Below are 19,066 nucleotides of genomic sequence, written 5' to 3' on the forward strand. Positions count from 1 at the left end.
TTGTCTTTCGTTTTGACACTTTGTATTACGAGTTTTTGGTTTAAGTGTTTATATGTTTATTATTAATTCAAGGCAATGCTGTGCCTGTTAAGCTTAATGTAATTATTTTACACTTTGCAACGATGTGTAATTTTTCTGTATTTTGATTTTTGAATCATATTGCCTTAAAGACTGTTTAAATAAAACGATTTTAAAAACAATTAAACAGATATATTTGCGTGAAAAAAAAACGTGTATAATAAAATATATATACAACAAAAAAGTTTTAGTAAATTCTTCGAGGCTTTAGCGGTATCATGAAGGAATACTGTTGATCGTATTGACAATGATTTCTATCGATTGGTACAATTCTTCTTCGGTAATAACCAGGGCTGGTGCAAATCTTATCACGTCTTCGTGAGTTTGTTTGGCTATTAGACCGTTTTCTTTTAATTTCAGACATACGTTCCAGGCATCGGCATAATCTGAAATATCAAAAAAAGAGAGTAATATAGTTCAAATAGTAATACATTGAAATCGTGAGTTTTTTTGAATCACTATACACAGTTGCTCCAAAATAAGTACAAGGATATATATAATAGGAGAATAGTCAATTCTGGTAATGTTGCTAAAGAAACATGGTCTATTGTGAATGAGTTGAGAAACAAAGCTTCTTCGTCTAGCAATATCTCTGCCTCACCTGAGAACCTTAACGATTACTTTGTAAATGTAGCGAAAAACTTAACTAATACCATATGTCCTCCTCATGATCCACTTTCTTATCTCTCTAATGATATTGTAAACTTACACAGTTTCTTTTTTTCGCCCGTAGTTTTAGAATACAGTACAATTAATACCATCAAAAATAAATCATCTTCTGGGACCGACGGGCTAACTTTAAAAATGTTTTCTGCACTCTGAATCACCTAACAACTTTAATAAACATGTCGTTCCAAAATGGTATTTTTCCAAAATGTCTTAAGACGGCAATAATCATTCCTCTGCATAAAGGAGAAGACAAAGATGAAGCTTCTAACTATCGCCCAATTGCACTCCTTCCAACGCTATCTAAGATCATAGAAAGGTTGGTTAAAAGAAGGCTGGTATCTTTTCTGTTTAAGTACAAAATACTTACTGAATATCAATTTGGATTTCTAAGCAACAAGTCCACAAATGATGCTATGTTTTCCCTCCTTAATAAAGTTTACTCCAGCCTAAACAACCATCATTCTACAGCAACAATTTTCTGTGATTTTTCTAAGGCGTTCGATTGTGTAAATCATAAGATCTTAATTAATAAACTGCAGCACTATGGGTTCAGGGGATCATCTCTCGAATGGTTTAAGTCGTATATGAGGAACAGAAGTCAACTTGTGAGGGTGGATACCACGTTGTCTTATAGCAAGCCAATAGAATGTGGAGTACCACAAGGCTCAGTACTAGGCCCTATTTTGTTTCTTCTTTTTATTAACGACATTGCTAACATAAACATCAGTGGCAAAATATGTCTTTTGAGGGGACGACACTAGCTTCACTTGGAGCAACAAGGACGTCACGGCACTTCATAGGATTATATCAAATGACTTAATCACCATTAAATCTTTCTTCTTTGCGATTCACGACCTCCTGAGTCTCAACATCTCTAAAACTAAAGCTTTGTCGTATAAAAGCTCGTTGCAGCCTTTTGTACTTAACAACACCACCATTGACGTCGTCAAATCTGTAAAATTCTTAGGGCTTGTTGTGGACAATTCTCTGAAATGGGACATACATATCGAAGCTTTGTCGAAAAAATTGAGCTCTGCCTGTTTTGCATTAAGGTCTGTTTCTAAGGAGCTTAACTTGTCAGTGGCTAGAACTGTTTATTATGCACTTTTTGAGTCGCACCTCAGGTATGCCCTTCCATTCTGGGGTGCGTGTTGTGCGACTCAATTTGACCGCATTTTCAGGCTCCAGAAGAGAGCTGTTCGATATTCACTGGGACTAAACAGAAGAACTCATTGCCGGGACTTAAAAAATTAAAAATATTGACTATTCCTTTCCTATTTATATTTGAATCCGTTTGCCTAATACGTAAACATGTATCAGCTTCTCAAGAAAGGCCATCTCACACTTATCCACTCAGGAACGCGGAGCAAGATCTTTATCTACCTACCCCACGCTCAGAGTTAGTTAAAAGTTCAATATTATATCGAAAAAAATGCACAATACCATTTGAAATCAAATCCATAACATCATTTTTTCATTTCGCAAAGCATTGAACTCTTATTTACTAGACAAGGCTTTCTACGCCGTAAATGAATTATATTTTGAAAATCAAATTTGATCTTGTAAACACTGGTCTAATGTTTGCTATTGCTATATTTACTAATGACATCGAAATGAATTTATTTAGAGGTCATTGATATTTTACTATAAACTAGCTAAATATTTTTAAATATTATTTCTATTTTTTTTTTGTTTTTTGAAATTATAAACATTTATAAATGTTTATTTTAACAATAAGACTGACAATATTATTTGTATAATGTTTTGTATTATCTTTTGTTTGTTTGTTTGTGTACCTTGTTTTTTACTTTGAAAAAAACTTAATAGCGTACCATACCTGTTGGCTACAAATTGGTGTCAAAATATTCTACTAACTAAAATTCTTGCACTTTATTTAGAGAAACCCTGTACTTACTTCTATTGCAATTTTCACCATAACTTACTTCTATTGATCACGACAGCGTTCATCAAACCCTTCCCTCTTATCTCAATGATCACCTTCTTGTTCAACCGACTGTTCAGCTCACTCCGAAAAATATCACCCAGCTTCGCAGCGTTCGCCGCTATTTTCTCATTTTCCAACACATCCAAGGCCGCTATGGCAACCTTGCAAGCCAGGGGATTCCCGCCGAACGTCGAACCGTGAGTCCCCGGCTCGATCACAAGCATCACGGGGTCGTTTGCCAGGGCTGCCGAGACTGGATAAACGCCGCCGCCCAGGGCTTTGCCTAGGACTAGGATGTCTGGAAGGACGTTTTCGTGATCTATGGCCAGGCGTTTTCCGGTTCTTCCCAGACCGGTCTGGATCTCGTCCGCTATCCAGAGGACGTTGTATTTGTCGCAAAGCTGTCTGATTCCTTTGAGGTAGCCTTCGTCGGGCACTTTGATGCCTGCCTCTCCTTGGATGGGCTCGACCATAAAACCGCAGACGTGTGGATCAGAGAGAGCTGTCTGAAAACGTTTTAGAAAGAAAAATAAGTGCACTGTCTCAAAACAACACAAAAGCTATCAGGAGGAGAGGAGTCGTCAGAATTAAAATCGATCAAGTCCAATTTCCTACTATTTTATTTATTAAAATACTAGCGTGTACCAGCGACTTCGTTCGCGTCGAATTTAATCATTTGTAATGATGATGATAAAGCAAAGCAAGAATTTCCATTAACATACAAACTGGATAAAATTTTCTCACATTTATGTCAGCATGAGAAAAAACAATATGGCGATATTATTATATAACTTGGTAATATTTGAGAGGTAGTTTCATCTCGTTGGAATTTGACTTTCGAAAAATCCGTTTGCCAAAAAGTTTTGAGTTACTTTAGTCAAAGCTTTAATTTGTAATTATACAATTTAAAATATATTAAAGCATTATGTCAAGTTTTCTTCTCCAGCTTGTTTTATTTTAATTAGGTAACATTAAAAAACTTTAACTCTCATTTTCACCATAATTATCTTATAGGACTTGATCCAGTTCACGTCTGAACCCTCATATATTCAAGAGTATCATATAATATATACTGTAATACATTATATCCACAACTCACAGCTCATCAACAAAATTTTTACGAATATTTCAACATAGAGAAAGAAACGTTGAAGCATATTTTCAACAAAATTGAAAACCGCTTAACAAAATGCGGCAATTTTCAAAATATAAAATGCTAATGTTTATCTGTGTCGTCTCTACTGAAGTAACGACTTGCTCTAGAAAGTTGCTTTTTTTACTAAAAGTTATCTAATTGGCTCTTCTAAAAACTGTCGTCGCCGGATTTTTTGTTTTTCATTTAATTAAACAAGAAATAAGAAATGTTTTTTTTTCCTGTTGTGGCGGATGCGCCAGGCTTCAACTAGTTATTAATATTTTCTTAAGTAAATAGCTTAAATTAAGTATTTACAAACAAGGTTTTACTTGATACGTTATTCTAACTGAACAGGTAATAATAACCGACAGGTAAAATTTTACGTGTAGACTAGGCCTAAAACTATTTTTTGGGGTTGGGACATTTGAACTACTCGCTTTAAGACGGGTCGTAGACGGTAGGGAGTGTCGTACGACATGTATGGAAGTCAAGTATGAAATCTAAAGATTACCTCGAGCGCTTTAAGGTCATTAAAAGGGACACAGGAAAAGCCGGGCATGTATGGTCCGTAGCCTTCAAAACTCGAAGGGTCAGTAGATGCGGAGACAGCAGCTAGGGATCTACCCCAAAAATTGTCACTGCAAAATATAATCTTAGCCTGGTTGTTAGGGATTTTTTTCTTCCTGTATCCCCATTTTCTGGCAAGTTTACAAGCGGTATCATCTGCTTCGACACCTGGAAAAATGAAAATATTAAAGATATTGAAAACTATACAGACATAAATATATACCTGTGTTCATTGGCAGTACTTTATCGTAGCCGAATAATTTAGTGATTTTTTCCGCATACTCTCCAAGAACATCATTGAAAAATGCCCTGGATGTGTGATGTAAAATTCCCGCTTGTGTTCTGAGGGCTTCTACTATTTTTGGATGGCAGTGGCCGAAGTTGTTGGCTGAATATCCGCTGAGATAATCGAAGTATTTTTTGCCCTCCACATCCCATACGACTGCACCTAAAATTTAAAAGATTTTTACCATTTAAATAAAAAAAAGTATCAGTAAAATCAAGCTCAAAAAAATATAGAATAGCTACAACCCTACCTCTACATATAGTTTCATTCAAGTAAGAAATTACAGTTTGTTTTTGTGAAAAAAAAATTCAATAGAGTGTTTTTAGGGTTGTTTACAGGGTGTTTCAAAAAACAGGTGCCATCCCTCGTGGGGAGATTCCTCACGTAAAAATAAGAATTATTTTCATATCAACATAGCTCCGATTCTGCTATGTTTTGTAGCTACAGGGTGTTAAAGTCTTTATATTTTTTCGATTTATTACAATTTTCTTGCATGTACTTTTAGCGTTTCGAATGAAATTTTGGGGGTAAAACTTACTATAAATGCGACATATTTTAAAGCTAAAAAAGTCTAGACATATTCACCAGGACCGTGCATATGGGTTATCACTGGAATATTTTTCTAAAAAAAGCATGTACGCCACTGACTTTTTTTCTCGTTAGTGAAATAGTGTAAGCACTTTAATGCCGATTAAAAATTGTCTCTTGATATTTTGTCGATTTCGGCCTCCTTGATGAGATAAACGCAATTTTATTAATTTGCCTTGATCCAAGTCTATATTAGCAACCTTAAAAATTTTAATATAACTTTAACTTGCGAAAGTTTCAAATAAGTACTCATTGATTCCTCATCAAAAAATATGAAAAAAAGTGCCTATAAACATGGGTATGGAAATGCATAGTTTTAGAGTTAAAGATTTTTAAAATTAGTTTTTTTTGTAATTATTTTAAATACCATTATCTTTTTATTAGAAATTGCTGAATGTTGGACTAATAGTAATAATATTTAATAATAAATTAAGTAAAATATATAATTTATTTATTTTATTTTTATTCTAATTTTATTAATTGTGATCATAATTGTGATCAAGAAAATTTCGACAAAATATCTTGATATTTTGTTAGATAACTTTTAATTGGCATTAAACGGCCTACACAATTTTGATATCAAAAGAGAAAAGTCAGTGGCGCACATGTTTTTTTTTTGAAAAATATTCCAATGATAACCCATATGCACGTCCTTGATGAATTTATCGACACTTTTTTAGCATTAAAAATTAAAATATGTAGCACTTATAGTAACTTTTGCCCATAAAATTTTCACTCGATCACTAAAAGAACTTGGAAGAAAATTTTAATAAATCGAAAGATTATTAAGATTTTAACACCCTGTAGCTACAAAACAAAGCAGAATCAGATCTATGTTGATATGAAAAATAAATTTTATTTTTACGTAAGGAATCTCCCCACGAGAGATGGCACATGTTTTTTGTAACATCCTGTATACTACAAGTTAAAATACTTGCTTTTTTAAGGGACATTCAGTACCAATATTACAATGAGAGTTAATTTAGCTTCTTAGATAACAATTTTTTTTAAATCAACGCTTCTTTGTTGAAAAAAAATCTTTTTAAAATGATTTTTTAAAAGAATAAAATTTCCTCAAAGATTATGAGTACATGTCATCCGCTTATACGAAGCCTTAAATAACTTAATGTCTAGATAAATCATAAGTATCACACTAATACAAATAATTTCAAGTATTTGTAGAAGGTACCTCCACAACTTCCTGCATTTGAAACAAAAAACACTTGATGATAATGTCATGTGAAAGATTCATTGACTTTGATTTAAATACACACGAGCATCTTATTTATTACAAATAATTATATAATTCAATATTAATTATACCTATTATATTTAGAATTATTACCTTTTAGAATAAAATATAAAAAATAATAAATTGATTTGGTTGTGAAGTACTAACCTTTTGCTTTGGATAGTACTACCGGTAATGGATGGTAATTATGCGCGGCATATTTCTCCTCCTTTGCTATAACTTCTTGTGACGAAATACTCCTCAACGAGTCTTTTTGGACACTTTTGACCAGCCTGGTACAAGTACGATACTTGGAAAGCATTTTAACGGTGTCCTGTAAAGGTAAATGCACTTTTTCGCTTCACTGTATAACAGGTTTAGTCGTCCACAACAAATAACAATTTAAAACCGATTTATATATAGTTTTTTTTTATCTCTCAGGCACCGGATTAAACAATTAAATGAAGTTAATTTGGAATTATCAACAGGTTTGAGTCAAAATTATCAACACAACAGACAATAATTAAGAATAAAAGTGGTCGTAAACAAATTATTATTCCAAAATGTTAAACGAGTTGGCTAGAGTAAACATAACACTTATTCAGTTTTTTTTTTGTATTATGCAAACATGCATGCGTATTGGTAAGAGGTCAGCTACTTTCATACGTGCACGTGCACTGTGTTGTAAAAAATCTAGCAATGAAACATATACCTATTCAGTAAAATATAAAGAATCACTATAAGAACGTCGAAAATCAACAACAAAATGTATATGAATGAAACAAAAAAAATGTATATAAAATATAAATAACAGAGAGACATGCTAATATACAGGGTGTCTCCTAAACAAGTACATAGATTTTAAGAAAAGGTAGACCTGGAAAAATGTAACATTTTTTTAACCGGGCTATTTTTAATTTTAAAAATTTAGGAAAAACAATGCTTATATTTTAAGAATCGCTGGTATATACCGGCTTATTCGATGCCCTGTATACGACATTTATTTGTATTACGACGCTCTGTATACTAGGGTGCACCAAACATTTTTTTTCTTTTTAGTTACTATGAAAATATCGTTCAGGATGATGAGAAAAAAAATGCTGGTAAAGTTTGAATTTTAAAACTAATATTAAGAGGGGAAACAATTTTTTTTTGTATTTTATTCGGTCCTAACAAATCAGCGTTTGGTAAAAATCAAAACATATTCTTGTAGAAAATTGAACGGTATTCAAAAAAGGTCTGATATAAATTTTCACTTAATCGACTCCTTTGAAAGTTATTGAAGTTCAAAACTTCAAATCGTATTGATAACTTCCATACTTTTTTATATTTTATTACAAAATATTGGCTCATAAACATAAACTATCATATTTTATCACGAAATAATGGCTCAAACGCCTAAAATCATATTTTATGTTTTTGAGCCATTTGGTGAGAAAATATAAAAAATTGTGGAAGGTGTCATATACGATTTGGAGTTGAACTTTAACCTTCAATAACTTTCAAACGAGCCGATTAACTGAAAATTCATATCAGACCTTTTTTGAAGACCGTTCAATTTCCTAAAAGTATATGTATTGATTTTTACCAAACGCTGATTTGTTAGGACGCAATAAAATTACATTATTATTCGAATATTGTTTTTTTCATAAAGCATCAACATATTATTTTTTTATTAAAATATATACTTTTTAACTATCCACCATGTATTATAGAATACATACGAATTTATGTTGTTTCTAAAAATAGCTTTAATAATGAATTCAATTAAAATTATCCTTGATGAAATTCAACTTATAAACAACAAACCTTGACCGTCTATCGCGTTGATGCAGTTTTTAACTAACACTATAGTAACTCGTTTGCACACAGAAATACAATAAAATAATTTAGAAAACTCGAAATATATAGAAAAAAAATCGAATTTACCCTGTTTTAAATGTTCAAAATAAAATGCGTTCCGTTTTTAAACGTGCTACTTTCAAGTGAGATGTGTTATTGGCATTTCTTTAATATTTCCAGCTGTATTTAAAGAGTTTTGTGTATTCTGTTATCTCTAGAACCCCAAGCCTGTTGGTTTAAGTGTTTTCGACAGTCCATATCTCCAGCATTTTTGTAAAAAATTAAGATACGGAACAAATTGAAACATTCTTCGATAATTATTGACGTTATAATTGAAAGTCTTATCGGTAATCGTCTCGATACCAAGCTGAAGAAATCGCTGTTTTCCAAAAATAGAATGAGATTGATAAGCGCACAAAACGCAAACTTTTTGAATAAAATTTTCAAAAGTATAGTACCATATGCAACCAGTAAAACTCGCCTTGACACAAAAATGTAATATTTTGAACGACAAAATGTGATTTTAAGTATAAAATAATAACTAATTTAAATAGATAGATATAGGTTTTATCAGATGTTTAAAAAAATATTATTAAATGTCTAAAAAACAGGTAGTGTAAAGCTGTGAATATAATACGAGTTATAATTTTAAATTAAAAACAATTATAGCGGTTGAAATTAACTGAATTTTACAAGAAATGTGCAAAATTAGATATACTTTTAGGATATGACTAACACTAATCTGAAATGTTAGTAGTTTTAAGTGAGTTTCAGCGAGAGACAAGCCTATTTATTTTAAACTCTATGCTATTAACGATAATTTTTTCTCAATGTTCTCGATTAGAACAATGGTTAGGCAACCAGTAAGTCAATCGCGCACATTAATCAAAAAATTATAACGTCAAAATTTAAAAACGCTGTGTCTTTTTTCTTAATTCTGCTTTAGTTAATAATATTCCAAATTTTAGTATATTTGGTATATTTAATAAGAAAAATTATTAGATAAAATTCACATTTCATATGCTCAAGATTTATCATTCTTTTATATCAAGTATTAGAATAATTTGGAGGAAATTTTCAAAGAAATATGATACCGGAGTATTAGGAGACTTGGGATCAGGAGCAGGCAAAGGTGGAGGAGGTGGAGGATCAATCAGGGAAGCAGGAGGACCATTTGGTAAGTGGGAGAAATAATTTAAAATTTAATAAAAAAAATTACATTGATTTTTTTTTTCAGGAAAAGCTGGCGCAGCTAGAGAAGAAGAGTATTTTCACAAAAAACAAAAAGAATTATTAAGCGAATTAAAAGACAAACTAACTGAAGAGAACGCTTTAAGAGAAAATGAAATTAAGAAACACCAAAGCGCAATCAAAAGAAATAAACGCATAGCTGAAGAAATTGAGGAAGAAATAGATGATAATAAAAGCTGTTCATAAGGAGAAACAAAAACAAATTTCAATGTATAAGAAATAGACACATTAAAAAATTATCAGTTTTTTTATGGAGATTTTATTGAATACAGGGCCACCCTATATATAGAGCTTCTCTTAAATAGGTACAAGTGGTATACCGGTACAAGTTAATTGGGGATAAATTTTTAGCGTATGATTTTTTTACCAAACACTAATTATTAAAAAAATTACATTTTACTTGAAGTAATAACAAATCAGTCTGTTTTTGAAAACTGTTTATTATTCTCTATTTTTTCTTGTAAGAATTAACAAGAGATTCAGCATTAGTGTATACAGGATATGATAAGATAAAACTAGTTTAAATACTGTTTCTTGAATTTTGCGTGTTCTTAAAATCCATAAAATCACCTTAAAATCACAGTTTAAAATCTTCAAACTGCTTCAAATTAATTTTTTTATTGAGTATTGCTGTACTTGTTTATTATTATTGTTATCTTTGTCTAATAATAAACCATAGATATAATTTGATATCCCTCCTATAGATTATTTTTTTCTGGACACTTGCCAGATGACCTACATAAGTTCTAGCCATTTAAAAATAAAGAAGAAGAAAATCTATATGAAATCTGTGGTTGCGCATGTTTAGGACCATAAATATAGAAAAGAAGAAGAACATAACTTTGATTCTGTGGTTACATTCTTTTAAGCCCTGATAAACGAAAAAGAAGAAGAGCGCTTGTGGCGCCATTGTGCAAAAAAAGTGAGACAATTTTGAACGAAAATGTCGCCAAGATTTTAATGTTTATGCAAAGATCTAATAATGTAATCTTATTTATGTAAGTATAAAACGAATTAAATCGTTACAAATTCTAATAAACATATAATACACACTTTATTTCAGTAGAATAAGTATTTTCTTTTAGGCACAGGATTATTTATGCAGCAAAAAATGATCAAGACAGGGTGACATTTTCCGTTTTGGAAGTTCTTTTACAATTTTTATGATTTTTGATAGAAAAAGTGGTTATTTTATGCACTATTTGACCTTATTCTGTTCCTTAAGGCCTCTTTAATCTCCTGAATATGTAAGTACCCATTATTTTGCTTGTTTTTTATAGTTTCTTTCACTTTTAAATATTTCAATTACATGATCATTAAAAGCTGATACCTACTAAATAACTTAAACCCTTGTCTATAATCAAGGTTTATACCTTTTTCCAGTTTTCATAATTTACTTTTTCTTAGATATTACATTCCTTGATGTCTCTATTGTACAATAAATGCCAAATTAAAGTTATTTAGAATATTGCTTTATATTAGAAACATTTGGTATTCTTTTTGGCCATTTTTTTAGTAGAGTTTAAAGATGCCTTTTATTCCTAAACGTTATTTTCTCTTTATTTTAGAATAAGTCTGTGTTAGTACACCTAAAGGAACCGCCCATTCTCAACAATTACATAATTCTTCAGATAAAAAGAAATGTTTTTGCATTTTTAATATACACTGTCGTTATAGGTATTTTTACTAACAAATTTGCATTGCGTTATTATTATAATGCTTTAATTATAATTTTCTTGTTTAGGAGTGATATTAATAAAACACACTCAGGCATATAAAGACGACCTACAAGAAGAGACCTTGGTCATTAGGGAATTCTTATGTTTGTTCATCATGCTCATTTACGAGATTGGTTTTATATTATCCGGTTAAAAGTAAGTTTATTTTTTATTTTTTTAAAACAATAATTTTAATAAATTTATTAAATGTTTCTTAACAGAGTAACTATATTTTTTAACATAATATATGTATAATATTAATATGAAACAAAAAAAAACACAAGTATTTTAATAAAATATTATTTATTTCTTTGTTACAGATTTTCTGCGACAAATCAATGGATGTATACAGTTCCAGGGCATTTAGTAGGCATTTAAGTAAAAATTCCAACGTGTGCCATTTTTATAGTTCCTTATTATCATAGATAAATTCAGAGCATCTATTTATATTTTGATCCAGTTTATGGCTTTTAGTCACTTCCTTTTCTTTTTGATACAATACCATCTACTTAGAACTTTATGTTGTTTTTGGTTTACTTTCATTTCTTTATAATTTCTTGACTTTCATATATTTTTGATTGTGGAAATAATATCATCATTTATCAATTCTTTCTCTAAGGCATTTTATTTCTTTTGTCTTTTTAGATAATAGTAATTTTCATATCATTTTCATGACTTTTTCAATTCGTCATACCATATAGAGTAACGCTAAATTTTATTTTTCTTAAATATAATTTATTATTTTTCTTTTATATTGATTGGATTTTTACGTCTCCTTTTTCATTTGTATTATTGTTTATTTTACTGCTGTTCTTCTAAGACTTCTAGGTCTTTCTATTGCCTACATAGAATTGTATAGCTTTGGATTCATTTTCTGATTGATTTTTTCTCATACATTTTCTAATTCTCTTTAAAATTGAGTTATTGATTGGGACATTGTACTACTTTGGAACAAGGATTTTTTTTGAACAGCTGCAATTCAACCAACCTCTTCAAGATGCCCCTTTAGCTTGCTAAAATTCAAAATTCAACAGTAGAATGAGAAGAAAATTGATCATTGAAGGGGTAGCTAAATATAGTAGGTCTTTTTTTGTGGAAATTGTTAAAGAAAAATTTGAAAAATTGTTTAGAATTGTTACATAATGTAGTTTATTAATTATTCTTGAACATTAATTTGGAATTTTAAACTTTATACTGTACAATGAAAATGTTTTTTGATCAAGCAGGCTTTGAGCATTGATAAATAATCATTTTCTATGAGGAATTACAGTAAAATTGATATAAATGTTTATACTCCAAGCAATATACCTTATATGAATAATTAGTTATAGATAAGATATTTATTAAATGTAATGTTTTAGTTAAGTTGTATATATACAATATGATCGAAAAAAAACGGTGTCCAGTTGGCTGGGAAATTACGATCGATGGCATTTCCCATATAAAAAAAGACAGCAATATTCATTTCATAGCCATCGCTGACGCCGTTTTTTTTTCGATCGTATAATCGGAAAAAAATCGGCGTATATCAATATTATAAATTATAATGAAATACAAAATACCGTATGATCGAAAAAAACGGCGTCCAGTTGGCTTGGAAATGACGATCGATAATTTTTCCCATATAATTTTACATATAAAATGACAGCGATCTTTATTTCATAGCCATCTCTGACGCCGTTTTTTTCGACCCTATGATCGAAGAAAAAACGGCGTATTATATCAATATTATAAATTATAATGAAATACAAAATATTAAACATAGAGTAGCTAAAAAACGAAATTTCTTGGCAATATGGTGAAGGAAATTTAATTAAATTTTTAAAAATTTTAAAATAAAAAGATTTATTTTTTTGTTTAACAAATTTATTGATATTCTTATGTGAAGACCATATTATATAATATAAATTAAGATTAAAATGTAACATATAAAATTTGTGTCTCTTTATACAAGATGATCGAAAAAAAAACGGCGTCAGCGATGGCTGTGAACTGAAGATCGCTGTCGTTTTATATGGGAAATGTCATCGATTGTTATTTCCCAGCCAACAGGATGCGGTTTTTTTCGATCATACGGTAGAAGTAACAGCTTTTAATCAAGCTTGTTAGTGAACAAATTATCACTTATAATATCACAAGAGCTTAAATTATTTTCGGAAATTTTTTTGAGGGCACGAATATTTTGAAAATTATCCCGAGTCGAAGACGAGGGATAATTTTCCTAAAATATTCGTGCCCGAAAGAAAATTTCCAGGAATAATTTAAGCTTGCGTGGTATTCGGTAAGAAAATTTCACACCTAAATTTGAAAAAAAAAAATATTAATCCAACATGACATTTTAAAATAATTTCAATTTGTTAATAATATTAACAAATATTATTATATTTTTAAATAGTTACATCAAATGCTAAAACTCAAATGGGTAATATTTCAATATATAGACATTGTAGTTCATTCACATTATGATTGTAGATCTTATGTTTACCTTTTCAACTGTCAAAAAATTTCCACTAAAGTTTCGTGGCGCCTCGAAAAAATTTCCGGAATTTTTTTCAGTTGCCATGGTAACTAGTCAACATTAAAGCATGTTATTGGTTGAAAAGTAGAGGTGTGAAATTTTCTCTTTATTTTTTGATCAACAATAATAATTTCTTTATTTTTTACAGATCCAATACTTTCCAGAAGGGCGACCAGAAGATTTCTTTACCTCAACGTAGTCATTAGCATGTCCATCAACACCTTGGATTTTTTTTGTAAAAAATAATATGTTAATAAACAATAATTAATAAAATGAGTTTTATTGAACCAAAATATATTGAAAATACTGTCTAATCATGGACAAATAGAAAGAGCCATTTAATTATCACAAAATTACTAAAGAACCCTTAAGAAGTTGTTCAGAAATAGAGATAGTATTTTATATAAAAATAATACCTACGATTACCTCTTCGCCCTTATGTACTCCTGATACAAATCCCAAAAAATTCAATTTTTGTCATAGACCGCACGAAAATTTTTAAATTAGGTCAAAGATCGCCGATTTTTATCAGGAACACATAAGAATGAAGAGGTAAGGAGTAAATTTAGTACCACATGTAAATAAAGCATTGATCAACGATATTTCTGCTATCTCTAGCACTTCGAACTCGTTTCCAAACTTCAACCCTTAATATCTCGGAAAATATAACGGTTAGAGAGGAACGGAAGTCGGCTTTCGATAGGCACTTCAACCCTCTATAAGGGCGCAAAACGGGGGCGCGATCGGAGAGCAAAAATTTTTTTCGCGAAAAATGAGGTTTATAATGAGGTGATATAAGTAATATTATTATATTAATATTTAGGTATACCAAAAATTTTTTTTGCTCCGATCGTCCCCTAATTTTGCACCCTTATAGAGAATTGAATTCCCTATCGATTGCCGACTTCCGTTCCTCGATATCTCTTATAGTTTAGAAGTTATGGCCGGTTTATCGAAAAAATCTAACTCATTCCAACTCGTTGGTCGGGTACTCCAAAATTTGCCACGTTGAAATTATTTTTGGCAGCTTTTATTAAAAATGAGCAATCTTGAATTTGTATCAGGAACATATGAGTGCGAGGAGGTATTTTTCGATACCAGTAGTAAACAGTTACATTCACCATTTTGTCAAGAATTTATTTCGTGCATTTTTACCTCCTTACTCTTATGTACTCCTGATACAAATGCTTAATTTTTCAGTCTTATTCGACGAAGATTTTTAATCCTTGCCTAAAATCACACATATCTCCTCGCTCTTATGCACTTCTGATACAAATCCGAGATTTTCATCGACTTTTGTCTATTTTTCTTGGAGAAATAAAACCACAATTATTTTTAAAAAGTTTTTTATTTGTATAACAAGTATAAATATATTGGACGTGGACAGTATTGTGGATATAATATAGTACAAAATTATTATACAGGGTGGTACACTGTATATTATTTTTGGAGTAATATATATATTATTAAAAATAAAACAACTTTTAATTTTAACTAAAACATTTTATTAAATGTACGACAATAATAAACTTTTTTTATAAAAAAAAACATTGCCTCTATAGCCACAACATATAAGATTGTACAATAATTGAGTATCTTTGAAAAACATCTGTCACAATAATATGTTATAATATATAAAAAAAAAGTACACGAACAAAATTATCTGTCCAATAAATAGAAAATCAAAAAGGCAATGCTATAAAAACCAAAAAAAGAAAAAAAAAATATCTAAAGCCGCACAAAAATATATATGTGTAAAGGTATACATAAAGTTTCTTTTTTTTTAATAAATTAATTACAGTATACAGGGTGGTCCCAATTGTATTCGGGATACCGCGGCAATGTATTTTGCATTAAAAAAGTTATGTTCTAAAATGCTTTATTTTGGAGATACAGGGTGTAGAGGTTTCTTTTTAATTAAAAGATATTTAGATGAAAATGGGTGTCTGGATGATTATTGACATAAGAAATTTTATTTCGATGTCAATATGACCCATGGACGCCACCAAAAGCCTAACAACTTTTCGTCTGTACCCCTGTATCACACTACTGCGAGAAAAAAATATACTTCATCCAAATATCGGCATTAGCTCAGAAATTATTTGGTTACACCCTGTACGTCCGAAACGAAGTTTCTTGGGACAAAACTTTTTTACTGCCGAATACATTGCCCCAGTTTCCCGAATACAATTCGGACCACCCTGTATAGTACAACAACGTACGTTAGGTATATAAAAATGCTATTAAGTAGACTACCAGTAGACCATCAGGCAGTATTAGCAGTTATTTTTCTTCAACTTTTTTAAGCACTTAAAGCAAGACATTTTCTAGAATAACTAAAACTAGCAAATTATTCTGAAGAAAATTTCTTGCGTGATCTTTTTTTTAGTTACTTTCTAAAACCAGTCTCACTAAGAACAAAAATTTTACTAACTAAACAATTATAACGAGTTTGTCCATGTCTACGTTAAAACGCTAAAAAACATGTCTTTTTTCGGTAAAAAACAGTAAAATTTTTGTTGAAATGATCGCTGTTTACAGGTAGGAGAAACAAAAAGTGTTTTTTTTTTGGAACTAGGAGCTATCTTCTGTATGTACAAGGCTGGAGACATGGTTCAGGAATTCATGTGGCCGTACTTCTGGCTTTTTTCTTTTGACGAGCCGCCACTGCTGCTACAAGGGCGGCGCCTCTGCCAGATCCGTCTTCGGACAGCATCAAACCAAACTAAAAAAAAATATTTTGAAATTTTTTTTTTTAAATTGTACGTGCACTATGTGCGCATATTAGAAGTGAAACTTTTTACTAACAGCTTTTAAATTGAATGATTTGAAGGATATATATTTTTTTATGAATGCTTTTTACAAACTTCAAAAAAAATTAGAGTTAATATAAAACCGTATACTATTCTAGCTTTATAATTTTATAAAAAATGTCTATATCTATGTGGCGAATTCATCTCTCCAAAAAATCCTTTATGGGTATTTCGCCACTGCACTGCAAGAAAAATCTACGAAATAAAATACACACGCCGGAAAAATCTAGGGATATCATTTTATTAATGTTAAAAATAAATGTTTTGAATAAACAACCACATATTTGTAGGCCGATTCTTTCTACTTCGATTGAAACGAAGTAGTCACACTAGTTATTTCTAAATTTGGGATACTTGCAGAAGTGTTTGTGCATTTTTTGTCAAATGTATAAAAAGCACCTAGCATCAATTGTTCGAATTTAACCTGTACTGGCTATGTTTTTATGATAACTGGCCAGAATTCATTCAAATAACTCTGTTTAGTATTAAACGACATTATGGAGCGTAGACATCTTAACAGAGACGGAATGCTAAGGGCCATGGGTATGCTCGAAGCTGGAATGCGCCAAATCGACGTAGCTAGAGCATTAAATACAACGCAAAGTGTAATATCGCGATTAAGTGCACGCTACCGTGAAAGTGGTGATGTTGCTGAAAGGCACACAGGGCGACATCAAATTACTATCCCTCAGCAAGATCATTTTTTACAATTAAATGACCGACTCTTACAGCACCAGAGCTTAGTTTAATTCTCCAGGAAACACATAATGTAACCGTTAGTCCTGACACTGTTCGCAATAGATTAAGAGAGGTCAACTTAAGAAGCAGACGCCCCTGGAGAGCTCAACCCTTAACGAGAGGAAATCGAGAGGTACAATATTTGTGGGCTCAAGATCATGTTCAGTGGTCGAATGAACATTGGGCCAATGTTCTCTTCACGGATGAGTCACGCTTTGGATTACATCCGGATTCGAGAAGGCTTAGGGTATGGAGAGAACCGGGAAATCTTATTCGGTTGGATCATGTTCAGGAAGTGCACCCTTATCAAGGTGGAACAGTTATGGTCTGGGGAGCAGTCCAATTAGGCCGAAAAACCGATCTCGTTTTTCTTGAAAGGTTTCTAACAGGAATCACATATCGTGATTTAATTCTTGAGCCTGTCGTGTTACCATATGCCAATGATTTTGGGAGAAACTTCATTCTCATGCATGACAATGCACGGCCTCGTACAGCCAGAGTGGTAAGTGAGTTTATCAATGCTCATCAATTAAACATCTTACCCTGGCCGGCACAATCTCCTGACCTCAACCCCATCGAGCACGTATGGGACGCGGTCCAAAGAAGAATTTTGAGAATGGGTATGCCTCGTGAAACTCGTAGGGATCTGGTTCGGGCCGTGAATGCAGCGTGGCAGGCTGTACCTCAAGAAGAGATCGACAACCTGATCAGGAGCATGGAGAGACGATGTAGGGCTGTAATGAACAGTAGAGGAGGCCATACCCTTTATTAAGTAAAAATGGTTTTATCTTTTCTTTTTTTAATTCACAGTTTAGAATAAAATAAATGTGTGTATTTTTTTGAGTTCAATAAAAATCAAGGTAAATTTGAAAAATTCGGTAAATTTCGCATTTTTATTTCCAATACGTCCTGTAAACTATTTGTTTATTTTAATTTTATTATATCAGAAATGCAAATAATAAAATTACTGACGATGGCTGGATAAAATTGTAATATCCCTAGACTTTTCCGGTGTGTGTAGTATTTTACGTGCAACGCCTAGTTTTTTACATGCAACATAAAGTTTTTTACGCGCAAAAATAGTTTTTTGCGCGTAAAAAATAGTTTTCTACGTGTAACAAATAGTTTTGATAAACTCGCGGACTGGTCACGTAGCGTCACTACGTATTTCTTGAATTTTTGGCCTTGAATTTCTACTCTTAGCGCACATAAAAAAGTTTCACTTTAAAAATTAACAAAAGATCACTTACCTCAATGCTAGGATCACAAAGCTCCCCAATTTTCTCCATCATAAGATTATGGAAATGCGGATGGTATCTGTACACCGACCCATCGACTCCGATGGTCACTTTTTTCTCGTCCATCTTGTGAAGCAACGTGACTATACTTGTAGAAGCCAGGTGAGCCGCCCTCCTGCTCACGCATTCGCAAACGAACCTTACGTTCACATAGTCCTGCTCTGTGGCGTGTTTCAAGCCGAGCTCCTCCAGGATCTCTTTCTGATTTGTGAACATTCCGGGTTCGTCGCTTTCGATTTCCGAGACGTACTTCGTGTAGAATCGGCCGCGTTCGTAGAGCAAGTCGGAGCCTTTGCCGCCGAACAGCAGGCCTTCTTTGGTGAATTTCTCCAGGGCCAGCCTGACTAATTCGCCCATGTACATGCCGGAGATCATTTTTTCTTGACTGC

The 19,066-nt window shown here is 31.8% G+C and overlaps 3 protein-coding genes and 1 long non-coding RNA gene across 10 annotated transcripts in view; 2 read left to right on the plus strand and 2 right to left on the minus strand.

The window, feature by feature from the left end:
* Positions 1-214: 214 nt before the first annotated feature.
* Positions 215-8,572, minus strand: LOC115882002 (ornithine aminotransferase, mitochondrial). Of its 2 annotated transcripts, none has more exons than XM_030899813.1 (6): positions 8,429-8,572; positions 6,668-6,833; positions 4,618-4,842; positions 4,339-4,562; positions 2,691-3,198; positions 215-464 (listed from the first exon to the last, which is right to left on the minus strand). In XM_030899813.1, the coding sequence occupies exons 2-6, from the start codon at positions 6,819-6,821 to the stop codon at positions 295-297; spliced, it is 1,281 nt and encodes a 426-aa protein (XP_030755673.1). In that variant the 5' UTR covers positions 6,822-6,833; positions 8,429-8,572; the 3' UTR covers positions 215-294. The 2 variants fall into 2 exon arrangements, with proteins under 2 accessions (XP_030755673.1, XP_030755674.1); XM_030899814.1 differs by having other exon boundaries at positions 8,309-8,512.
* A 650-nt stretch (positions 8,573-9,222) lies between these two features.
* On the plus strand, positions 9,223-9,839 carry LOC115882016 (ATPase inhibitor mai-1, mitochondrial-like). Its single transcript, XM_030899828.1, has 2 exons — positions 9,223-9,518; positions 9,579-9,839. The coding sequence occupies exons 1-2, from the start codon at positions 9,362-9,364 to the stop codon at positions 9,776-9,778; spliced, it is 357 nt and encodes a 118-aa protein (XP_030755688.1). The 5' UTR covers positions 9,223-9,361; the 3' UTR covers positions 9,779-9,839.
* Positions 9,840-10,519: 680 nt separating this feature from the next.
* LOC115882074 lies at positions 10,520-14,096 on the plus strand. Of its 2 annotated transcripts, XR_004050141.1 has the most exons (6): positions 10,520-10,590; positions 10,678-10,839; positions 11,161-11,269; positions 11,337-11,466; positions 11,631-12,388; positions 13,977-14,096. It is a non-coding gene; the product is annotated as an uncharacterized LOC115882074 (long non-coding RNA). The 2 variants fall into 2 exon arrangements; XR_004050140.1 differs by lacking the exon at positions 11,161-11,269.
* A 1,508-nt stretch (positions 14,097-15,604) lies between these two features.
* LOC115881954 (hexokinase type 2) overlaps positions 15,605-19,066 on the minus strand; it is a 42,920-nt gene continuing 39,458 nt past the window's right edge. For all 5 annotated transcript variants that reach the window (XM_030899703.1, XM_030899704.1, XM_030899705.1 and 2 more), the window contains exons 7-8: positions 18,630-19,062; positions 15,605-16,553 (exon numbers count right to left, since the gene is read on the minus strand). In XM_030899703.1, coding sequence (XP_030755563.1) covers positions 16,452-16,553; positions 18,630-19,062 — 535 coding nt within the window. In that variant the 3' untranslated portion in view covers positions 15,605-16,451. The remainder of the gene's footprint in view (positions 16,554-18,629; positions 19,063-19,066) is intronic.

Source organism: Sitophilus oryzae, unplaced genomic scaffold (genome assembly GCF_002938485.1).
Source record: "Sitophilus oryzae breed Bouriz unplaced genomic scaffold, Soryzae_2.0 scaffold_1745_pilon_pilon, whole genome shotgun sequence".
NCBI lineage: Eukaryota > Metazoa > Arthropoda > Insecta > Coleoptera > Curculionidae > Sitophilus > Sitophilus oryzae.